An 11,873-nucleotide genomic window follows, 5' to 3' on the forward strand; every position below is an offset into this window, starting at 1 on the left:
AGGAAAAAAGAAAAAAAAACACTAGGTTGGGGGAAAAGGGAACACTTCTGCATTGCTGGTGGGAATGCAAACTGGTACAACCCCTTTAGATGTCAGTGTGGTGATTTCTCAGAAAATTAGGAAGCAACCTTCCTCAAGACCCAGTAATACCACTTTTGGGTATATATCCAAAGGATGCTCCATCTTGCCACAAGGACGTGTGTTCATCTATGTTCATAGCAGCTTTGTTTGTCATAGCCAGAACCTGGAAACAACCTAAATGCCCCTCGACCAAAGAATGGATAAGGAAAATGTGGTATATTTATACAATGGAGTACTACACAGCAGAAAAAAATAATGACAGCTTGAATTCTGCAGGAAAATGGATGGAGCTAGAAAACATTATTTTGAGTGAGGTAACTCAGACACAGAAAGACAATTATCACACGTACTCACTCATAGGTGGTTTTTAAACATAAAGCAAAGAAAGCCAGCCTACAAACCACAATCCCAGAGAACTTAGACAACAATTTGGACACTAAGATAGACTTACATAGATCTAATCTACATGGGAAGTAGAAAGTATAAAAAGACAAGATCTCCTGAGTAAATTGGGAACATGGGGACCTTGGAGGAGGATTGAAGAGGGAAGGGGAGAGACAGGGAGGGGAGCAGACAAAAATGTAGAGCTCAATAAATATCAATAAGAAAAGTTTTCCTTGCTACAAAAAAAAAAAAAAAGGTTGCCCTGGAGATAAACTGTACCAACAGTTAACTCTCTCTCCTCTAGTTAACTGCTAGCAAATTTCCTAAGATCTTTGCGGTTGTACTTCACAGTCCAAGGGGTCATAGCAACCTTCAGAGTATACATATTTTGAACAGAAGCTACAAAAATCTAAAATAATATAGGGGCTAGGAAGTTTGCACAGTGGTTGGGAGCTCACACTGCTCTTATAGTTGGTTAACAGGTCCCACATGGAGTCCTTCTGTAACCTAGATCCAGAGTTGCTGACACCCTCTTCTGGCCCCTGAGGGAACTACATGCCTATGGTGGGTATATAAACATACATACAAGCACACATAAAATCAAAATAAATACATCTTTGGTTTTTGTTGATGTTTTGTTTTTATTTTGAGAAAGGATTTCCTTGTGTAGCCCTAGATGTCCTGGAACTTACTATTTTGTCCAGGTTGGCCTCAAACTCAGAGATCTGCCTGCCTCTGCCTCCCAAGCCACCAAGCCATCATGCCTGGCTAATACATATTTCTATTATTATTATTATTTTAGGTTTTTCCAGATAGAATTTTCCTATGTTGCTCTGGCTGTCCTGGAACTTGATCTGTAGACTGGCCTCACATAGGAAACAACTGTCCAGGGGATCCGACACCTTCTTATGGTCTGTACAAACACCGAGTATATAGTATACAGACATATACATAGGCAAAACACCCATACACGTAAAATAAAAATAAATAAATACATAGATCTAATACATACATACTAAAAGAAAGAGGCAGGCATGATGGCTCCTGCAGCCGGCACTGGAGCAGCCGAGACAGGACAGTTTGGGGACAGTCTGGGAACAGTTGGTACCCTGCTTAAAATTAATCAACTAATTAAAGCTTTGTTTCATTTTTTTTTTTTTTGGTTTTGCTTTTGAGACAGAGTTTCTCTGTACAGCTCTGGCTGTCCTGGAACTCACTCTGTAGACCACTGTGGCCTAGAACTCAGAGATCTGCCTGTTCTGCCTCCTGATGCTGGATTAAAGGCGTGCACCGTCACCCCTGGCAGCTAATTAATTTTTACAGCCAGTCATTTCTGGGTGCAGTGGCAGGTGCCTAAGACTTGAGACTACCCTGTCTACACTGCAAGTTCCAGATCAGCCAAGGTTACAGACTGAGACCCTGTCCTCCCTCCCTCCCCCTGAAAAAATGAATACAGAGGACAGATGGCTCAGTGGTTAAGAGCATTAGCTGCTCTTTCAGAGGTCCTAGGTTTGATTTATCTGACACCCTTTTCTGAACTTTGTGGGCACTGTATGTACATGGTACACAGATACACATGTATACAAAATACCCATATACATAAAATCATATATGCACATATATAAGTGCATACACACTCACCCTCACACACATACATACACACACATATATCCTTCAGGCATATGAGGCAAGTATATTGCCCACTGAAATAGGTAGTACTACACAGACCTGGCCAGATGTCTCAGAGGTTGAGAGCACTTACCTCTCTTTTACAGGGGACATGGGTTTGGTTCCCAGCACCCACATCAGGCAACTCCAGTTCCAGGGAATCCAAAACCTTCTGGCCTCCAAAAGTACCCACACACAAGCGGCACACAAACTCCTGAAGCCTCACACACATACATATAAATAAAAATAATAAATAAAAATTTAAATGACAAGTGCATATACTCATAGAATGGGTATATAATAATTACTTGATAAATATTAACTGTTAACTTGGACCAGGACTTTCTATAGTAATTTACATGGATTAAATTAATTCATTTGAAAATTATCTGTGAATAATTATAGAGTATTTACTACATTATCAACGGTTGCTTTAGGTATTGGGAATATAGATGGAGAAAAGAAATACAAATCTATAGGGAGAAGAAGTAACATAATCCACAAATAGAAAAGTCTGTCCACCAGATGGTGTTAAATGCTATGGAGAGAAAGAAGCAAAGAAGGAAAGCAGAGCATGGGGCTGGCAGTGCTGAATGAAATCCAAGGACTTGGGAGGTGGAGGCACAAAGGATGAAAGTTCAAAATTAATTCTGACTACATACTTAACGGAAGGCCAGCCTGGACTACAGAGTGGGTTTCAGGACAGTCAGGGCTGTTACACAGAGAAATTCTGTCTCAATAAACCAAAATAAGAAGAATAATACATTTTTAAAAAGTATTGACTTTTTTATGGGTATGCGTGTGGGCCTAAGTGATTGCATGCATACTACTCTCCTGCAGATACTGTTACGTGTCAGAATAGGCCAGTCAATCCCCTGGAGCTGGAGGTACAGGGGGGTCTGAATCACGTACTGGGAACCAAATTCTAGTCCTCTGCAAGAACAGCAAGTGCTCTTAATCCGTTAATCTTTGAGCATTCTCTCTAGCTAATAATAATAATTACTATTATTAATTTATTTTTTGAGACAGAGTCTCATTCTAGTCAAGTCCTGGAACTTACTATGTAACCCAAGTTGGTTTTAAATTCTCAGTAATTCTCCTGCCTCAGCCTTCCAAGTATACAAGTATTATATGAGCCACCATATCATGGTAGGAAGTCTTCTCTAATAACATGACATTTTAAAAGAAAACTGGAGGCGGAAAAAAAAAAGGTAAATATCTTGTCGCTGAACTTGCAGGAAGCAGTGTGCAGAGGCCCAGGTGGGAGGAAATGTAGACAGAGCAGTAGGCAGGGTGATAAGAATATATAGGTCATGGAAGTAGCAAGAAGCCCCGGGACAGATGTATCTGTACACCATTAGAAAGATTTGACTTCCATCCTCACGGAAAAGGCAAGCCACTTGAGGGTTTCCAGGGCATAATATTGAGGCGGAAGAAATTTTAACCAACATCCCAAGATAAAGCAGTTCCTAGGAAGCAGGAAGTGGGAGTTGAGCTCAAGGACTGAAGTTTTTTATTCTATGCTGCCACTGAACGTTTAGCCTTCCTCATTTGGGCACCGCTCTCCTATGAGTTCACACAAAGAAAGTGGGACTCGAGGGAAGGAGAAGTAAGGAAGCTTGGCTAAGCTAGTAAAGTGAAGGGTAAACCTGGAACCTCAATCTATGTGCAGCCTGAGTCCAAGTTCTTTACACCACACCGCCTCCCTCAGGTGTCTGGACAACACTGACTGCTGGCCGGGAGGTCAATATCGGAGATGCAAACCCTGGATAGCCTCGGCTTAGGGCAGCCGCTGGCTCGGAGGGACCGCCGGCCTCCTTCCGAGGTACCGCGTGGAGGAAAACAGACAAAATACGTTTTCATCTGGGATGACCCCGCGGGTATCCGCAAGGTGGAGGAGTCAATGGCACCAGACACAACGCCACCAGAAGCAGCCTGTCTCTCCGCTACCCCTTCCCCACTGCTCTTCGGCTCCAGGGTGGGGGCAGGGTGGAGGGGCGGGGCTTCGGCGCGGTGCCCCCGTCACGTGACGGGGCCATCATGGCGGCGGCCACGGGCCAGCCCGGCTCCCGGAAGCAGGCTGTGAGGGGCGGGCGCGGTGCTGGAACCCGAACGGAGCCGGAGCCAGTGCGGGGAGGGCGGCCCGGCGGCCTGGAGCCGGACGTGTCCGGAGCGTCCCCGCAGACCGGGGCAGCAGGTGAGACGGAGGCCGGGCGAAGCGCCAGCGGGTGAGGGGATGCTAGGCTGGGGCTAGGGGGCGCAGGGAGTTTGCGTGACCTAGAGTCGGGGGAACCTGCCCTGCACGCGCGTGACCGTGAAACTCTTGGGGAGGCCCGCGCGGGCGGAAGGGATGCTCGGGTTAGATGTGGAGACACCAAGCTCCAAAACTGGCTCATCAGTGAGAATGGGAGGTAACAGAAGAAACGTACGGGGCTATCATGGAGAAGGGCAGCAGCCCCTTTCGAACCTGCGGGACCGGGATTACTGAAAGGAGCCCCACTTTGCCGTAGTGCCAGGCCAGGGTGGGGCGAGTGCTCTGGCCTCTCCCCCATCTCCCTGCCCCACAGAGTCCTAGGAGACAACCACTCCTCCCACCCACCCGACTGGTCCCTCCGGTCTGAGCTCTGGGGGAGTGGAACTGACACGGAGTTGGGTGGAGCTGTCTTCTGCTTAGACACCCAACCCCTTGACTGTGCCACCTGGATTATGGATGTGACTATGACCAACGTTCTCTCCCCAGGTCGTCCGGGGGCCCACCATGCTGGTGACTGCCTATTTGTCTTTCGTGGGCCTCCTGGCCTCCTGCCTGGGCCTGGAGCTGTCAAGATGCCGAGCCAAGCCCCCTGGAAGGGCTTGCAGCAACCCCTCCTTCCTTCAGTTTCAACTAGACTTCTATCAAGTCTACTTTCTGGCCCTGGCAGCAGATTGGCTCCAAGCCCCCTACTTGTATAAACTCTATCAGCATTACCACTTCCTGGAGGGTCAGATTGCCATCCTCTACGTTTGTGGCCTTGCCTCCACAGTCCTCTTTGGCCTGGTGGCCTCCTCCCTTGTGGATTGGCTGGGTCGTAAGAAGTCTTGTGTCCTTTTCTCCCTCACTTACTCTCTGTGTTGCTTAACCAAGCTTTCTCAAGACTACTTTGTGCTGCTGGTGGGCCGAGCCCTTGGTGGGCTGTCAACTGCCCTGCTCTTCTCAGCCTTTGAGGCCTGGTACATCCATGAGCATGTGGAGCGCCATGACTTCCCTGCCGAGTGGATCCCAGCTACCTTTGCCCGAGCTGCCTTCTGGAATCATGTGCTGGCTGTGGCAGCAGGTGTGGCGGCTGAGGCTGTGGCTAGTTGGATGGGACTGGGGCCTGTGGCACCCTTTGTGGCTGCTATCCCTCTTCTGGCTCTGGCAGGGGCCTTGGCCCTTCGCAACTGGGGAGAGAATTATGACCGTCAGCGTGCCTTCTCCAAGACCTGTGCTGGAGGCCTGCGCTGCCTGCTGTCCGACCGCCGCGTGTTGCTGCTGGGTACCATACAAGCCCTGTTTGAGAGTGTCATTTTCATCTTTGTCTTCCTCTGGACACCTGTGCTGGACCCACACGGGGCCCCACTGGGCATTGTGTTCTCCAGCTTCATGGCTGCCAGTCTGCTGGGCTCTTCCCTGTACCGCATCGCTACCTCCAAGAGGTACCACCTTCAACCCATGCACCTACTTTCCCTTGCTGTCCTCATCGTCGTCTTCTCTCTCTTTATGTTGACTTTCTCTACCAGCCCTGGCCAAGAAAATCCTGTGGAATCATTCATTGCTTTTCTACTTATTGAGTTGGCCTGTGGGCTCTACTTCCCCAGCATGAGCTTCCTTCGAAGAAAGGTGATCCCAGAGACAGAGCAGGCTGGTGTTCTCAACTGGTTCCGAGTGCCCCTGCACTTATTGGCCTGTCTGGGGCTCCTTGTCCTCCATGACAGTGATCGAAAAACGGGCACTAGGAATATGTTCAGCATCTGTTCTGCTGTCATGGTGATGGCTCTGTTGGCAGTAGTAGGACTCTTCACGGTGGTGAGACACGATGCTGAGTTGCGGGTGCCCTCGCCCACAGGGGAACCCTATGCCCCTGAGCTTTGAAGCTTCCAGGACAAGGGGTCGGGGATGGACTCTTGAATCCCACCTACCCCGCTGTACAACTCACTTTGTGACTCTGTCCTGCAGCCCCTCTTGCCAGTGATTTGTATTGGGAAGGACTTGGGGGTGATGGACTAGAAAGGTGCCAAAAGTTGACTGTGTTATTCCTTTCCTCCTCGCCGTATAAAAATAAACACTTTTAATGGATCATTGATTTGATTTACTGTACCCACCTCAGTTTCTGGTGAGGGGGCAACTGGAGATTTTGGGGTAGACGTGGGATTACTAGCAACCACTCTCTATTCCTGACATCTTCAAGTCTGTTTCCAGTCAACCAGAACTGTGAAGTGCTTCTCAGCAGAACTGGGCAGAAATCCTCCATCTTCTTGACTGGGCCAGGTGCCCTCCCCGGTGGTCCACATGCAGGGGAAGATGAGCTCTTGAAGCTGGGGTCACAGGCATGTGCAGGATGCTTGACTTGTTACCTGGTGCTGAGATCTGAGCTCTAGTCCTCATGATTACATGCAGCCATCTCATCATAACCACTGAGCCGTCTCTTGAGCTGCTAAGGGGAAGATGGCCTTTGAGCATGTGGTCAATGCCTTGTGTATCAGGCCATTGAACAAAGATTCCAGAGGTTTGGGCTGCTGTACTGCAGTGACTGCCCCATTAGAATAAACTAAGTTCTTTCCCATTCTGAACATGCATGCCTGCCTGCCTTCTGCTTTGTGGCTATAAATGCCCCATTTGTCCAGGGCCATCTAGGCATATAGGTCCTGTGTCCCTCCTTGGAACATAAGCAAAGGGCCACCAAGAAGAGAGTGGAAAGGGCTGAGGGACAGGGACATCTTGTCTGTACCTGATTCTTCCCCACCCAGCCTGGGTGAAGGCTAGCAAGTCATCAGGGCAGGAAATAGTACCAGTGGGAACACCAGTTTTGTGGGCCCCTCCCTGCCTCGCCTCTGATTGTATCTGTCTTTCCTCCTCCCAGCAGAACCTGGGCTTCCCAAAGGAAATGGAGGCTACTTTAAAAAGGGTGGGGATGGAGGGAGAGTGCCTCAAGGGTGTGTCCTGGAATGTGCTTGAGATGGGCATGGGGGACCCAAATGTTCTGGAAAGGAATTAATTACTTTTCCTTGGGTCTTAGAAGAATTCAGGATGTTCCAAATCCTGTAAGTACCAGCCTGTGTGGAGAAATAGGATGGTGGAGTTTCTGCAGCAGGGGGCTGGGGAAACGGACCAGTCTCAAATGCCCACTCAGCAGAAAAAGGCAATGTCTTCCCACCCAGGCTGTGGAAGTTGAGGGTAAGTACAAAAGCAGGTACCATCATTATCCCCTCCACACTGCCCCCATCATCTTGAGGCTAAAGAAAGCCTGTTGCAATAATTTAACTTCCTCTTTCTGCCCGTTGAACTGGACCATGATGCATTTTATAGTTATCTGTAGACATTCTGTCTTTTCCTGTCATATTGTGATCTCTTGAGGGTGGGAGGAAAACGTCTCATTCACTCGAGCCTCCCCATATATACATACACGTGCCCGTGCCCAGTGTGTGTGTGGCCCATGCAGAAACCTATTAGAATACAGAGAATCTAGCTGGGCGGTGGTGGCACACGCCTTTAATCCCAGCACTCGGGTGGTGGCAGAGGCAGGCAGATCTCTGTGAGTTCGAGGCCAGCCTGGTCTACAAGAGCTAGTTCCAGGACAGGCTCCAAAAAAAAAAAAAAAAAAAAAAAAACCAGAGAATCTAGAGCTTAGCTCATGATTTGGTTTTGTTGTTGGTTTCTGTTTTTGAGCCAGGGGTCTCACTGTGCAGTCCTGTCTGGCCTGAACCTGAATCTATAGAGCAGCCTAGCCATAAAGTCTCAGGTGGCCGCCTGGAATTACAGATGTCCATGCATAGCTAGTGGCTTGTTTTATAAATGACAGTAGTACTTACTGACAGAGCTATGATGGGGGTTGGGCTCATTTTTTAAATATTTATTCTTATATACATTGGAGTTTTGCCATGGGTGTTGGGTCCCCTGGAACTGGAGTTACAGACAGTTGTTAGCTGCCATGTGGTTGCTGGGAATTGAACCCAGGTCCTCTGGAAGAGCAGTCAGTGCTCTTAACCACTGGGCCATCTCTCCAGCCCCTGGGCTTATATTTTTAAATAATAAGAAAGCAAGGGAAAGGGAGACTAGGAAGTTCCTTTGCTTTTGTCCCTGGTGAGCTCGTTTCAAAGGGTCAGGTCTAGGTGTATTCTTCCCTGTCCCACTCTGCGCGAAGCTCTTAGGGCAGCTTAGAATTGTTGCTATCATTGTGAACAATTTTTAACTGAGTACCTACTATGTGCAGTACATTGTATTGCTAATGATTTTATTTTCTAAACTTGAGAGGAAAATCCATGTAAATGGAGTTCTTCACTAACAAAGCCAGGCAGTGGTGGCCACACCTGTAATTCTGGGAGGCAGAGGCAGACTGATGTCTGTGAGTTTGAGGCCAGCCTCGTCTACAGAGTGAGTTCCAGGACAGGTTCCAAAGCTACACAGAGAAACCCTGTCTTGGAGGGAAAAAAAGTCATGTAGCAAGTGAGTGTAAACAGATTAAAGCTTGCTTCTTGTTACCAGCCCGGTGACCCTGCCATGAGACACACACTGCATATGTCCACTGGGTTTTCACCTGCTTGGGTTTTGGTCTCCAGCCTTGCTCTTCATCCCAAGCTCTGTCCCCAGAGATAGACCAGGGTGAGAGCTTTTAGGCTCTGCGATCTGATCCTTAATAATAGTTCATATATAGATATTGATGACCACATAGGCACGCTGTTTGAGGCTGCACAGTTGGTTAACTGATCCTTTGCAGGGGCGTTCAAGCCTGTACTCCCAGAACTTGGGAAGCTGAGCATTGGGAGCAAAAGTACAAGGTCACGTTAAAGCTGCATAACAAACTTAAAGGTAGTCTGGGCTACACAGCAAGACCCTTACTCAAAAGAAAAAAGAAAAGAAAATCTTAGGTGGGGCTGGAGAGATCACTGAGTTAAGGCTTCTCTTCCAGAGGTCCTGAGTTCAATTTTCACAACCACAACCAGCTAAAATGAGATTTGATGCCTTCTAGCATGCAGGTATACATGCAGACAGAACACTGTATACATAATAAATAAATGTTTGAAAAAAACAAATAAGTTAAAAAAAACTTAGGTAAAGTAGCACAAGTCTACAGTCCCAACACTCAAGAGGTATGGGTTGGAGGGTCAGGAGTTTAAGGCCATCTTTAGCTATAAAGCAAGTTGAAGGCCAGCAATAACAACAAAATAATAGCATCCAGGCCCAGCTCTCTGGTCCGAATCTGGTTCCTCTGTTTCCTACCTCAGTTTCCTTATCTGTGAAATGGGAAGGACAACGTGGTTTCTACCCTAGGGCTCTTAGGAAAACTGAATGAATTGCTGTGCTTAAGCCTGCAGATAGCACTTGGCCCGCACTTTAAGTACTACATAAGTATTTGATTATCTTCAGTGCCGGAGTCTGAACCAGGGCTTCACACATACTGATGTCCCGAACAAGTGCCCTGCTACTGAACTGCATCCCAGCCTTAGCTGTTTGTTTTTACATTTTAGTTCTCGACTTTTCTAATGCAGCTGCATTTCTCATTGGGGAATGAGAGTGAATGGATGGGCTGTGAGGGATGCAGAGCTTTCCAGCCTGTCCCAAGGGCTGGGGAATTCCCAGCAGTGTTTACTCTTGGTCCCAGCCCAGATGGAAGAATCAGGCTATCCAAGTGACCTTCTGCCTTGGGTGTATGTGTGCAGCTGAGTCTCAGTATATTCCACTTGAATCCTTTCCTCTTCCTCAAGTGGGAAGGTCAGCTTGGGGTCAGACTTGATACCAACCACAATCTTCCCTCTAGAACCTTTGCACATTTTCACACAGCCAGACACATAATGCTTTTCTATGGCTTTTAAATGGTCCTGAGGAGAGAAGAGGAGCATCTCATAGAACCACGTGGACAAAGAGGGAGTAATCGGTTCCAAGGCGTGGTTGACGGCCAAGGGCGTGCTCCCATTCCCCATCGCTCTTTTCATTAACTCAAGTCTCTGATTCTCCTTCGCCCCTCCCCCCCAATCTCTCTGTCTCCATTCTCCTCTGTTTTATTATTGTTTGGGCCAAGGTCTTGAACTCACAGAGCTCCACCTGTGCCTGCTCTCCAAGTACTAAGATTCAAAGGTGTGCACCATCTGCCTTTAATCCCAGCACTCGGGAGGCAGAGGCAGGTGGATCTCTGTGAATTCAAGGCCAGTCTGGTCTACAGAGCAAGTTCCAGGGCAGCCAAGGCTACACAAAGATACTCTTTTTTTTGTTTTGTTTTTTTTTTAAAGATTATGGTCAATGTTCTGCCAGCATATATGCCTGCAGGCCAGAAGAGGGCACCAGATCTCACTATAGATGGTTGTGAGCCACCATGTAGTTGCTGGGAATTGAACTTGGGACCACTGGAAGAGCAGCCGGTGTTCTTAACCTCTGAGCCATCTCTCCAGCTCCATCTAAGGTTTTCTTTCTTATTTAGCTGTGGCTGGCCTGGAACTTAAAGAGATATGCTACCTCTGCCTCCCCAGTGCTGAGATTAAAGATGTGTACTACCACCCCAAACTTGCCTTTTGTTTTGGAGAGAAGGTCTCCCTCTTTAACTGTGGTTAGGCTTGAACTTGTGATCCTTCTGACTCTGCCTCTGGACTGGTAGAATTGCCCATGTGTGTCACCAAGGCAGGCAGTTTTTAAGAAAATTATGAGTGTGATGATATAGGCCTATGATTCCAGTACTTCAGAAGCAGAGGCAGGAGGATTGCCAGAAATTCAAGGCCAACCTGGGCTGTGTAAGGAAATCTTATCTCAGAAAAACAAAATACCCAGAACATCAAAATTTTATAGGCTCCTTGTAAAGGTCAAATGAGAATACAGAATTGTGTATTTAATATAAATATGTAATGATAAACATGTAAATGCTATATTAAAACATATTTATATTGCTATAGCAGTATGTGTTGTTTTAAGCAATTGGTGTTATTTGATTCGACACATTCTGAGTAAGTCTTGCTAGCTGATCTCATCATTGTGTGAACGTCATAGAGTGTACCTACAAAATTAGATGGGCATAAAGTCAATAGATGACAAACCTTAGGGGCTCCTGTCATATCTGTGGTCTGTCATTAAACAGAAAGTTATGAGTTAAGTGGCCAAGTGTCAGAAGGTCAACATCAGATATGGCCACAGTAAATGTATTTTGGCAGTCTGCTGATCCATTACATTACTTTTTAACTTAATTTTTAAAGATGTGTTTAAGGGGCTTGAGAGATGGCTCAGCAGTTAAGAGCAACTGGCTGCTCTTCTAGAGGACCTGGGTCCAATTCCCAGCACCTACATGGCAGCTCACAACTGTCTGTAACACCAGTCCCTAGAGGATCCAACACCCTCACACAGACACACATGCAGGTAAAACACCAATGCATGTAAAAATACATTTTTACGGGGGCTGGAGAGATGGCTCAGAGGTTAAGAGCATTGCTTGCTCTTCCAAAGGTCCTGAGTTCAATTCCCGGCAACCGCATGGTGGCTCACAACCATCTGTAATGGGGTCTGGTGCCCTCTTCTGGCCTGC

The 11,873-nt window shown here is 47.3% G+C and overlaps 1 protein-coding gene across 1 annotated transcript; it reads left to right on the forward strand.

Moving 5' to 3' along the window:
• The first annotated feature begins 4,150 nt into the window (after positions 1-4,150).
• On the forward strand, positions 4,151-6,448 carry Mfsd5 (major facilitator superfamily domain containing 5). The gene is made up of 2 exons (XM_050130641.1): positions 4,151-4,330; positions 4,874-6,448. The coding sequence occupies exon 2, from the start codon at positions 4,892-4,894 to the stop codon at positions 6,242-6,244; it is 1,353 nt and encodes a 450-aa protein (XP_049986598.1). The 5' UTR covers positions 4,151-4,330; positions 4,874-4,891; the 3' UTR covers positions 6,245-6,448.
• The last annotated feature ends 5,425 nt before the right edge of the window (positions 6,449-11,873 follow it).

The sequence above is a fragment of the Alexandromys fortis genome, unplaced genomic scaffold, assembly GCF_014885135.2.
Source record: "Alexandromys fortis isolate MF-2015 unplaced genomic scaffold, M_Fortis_MF-2015_v1.1 scaffold_348, whole genome shotgun sequence".
NCBI lineage: Eukaryota > Metazoa > Chordata > Mammalia > Rodentia > Cricetidae > Alexandromys > Alexandromys fortis.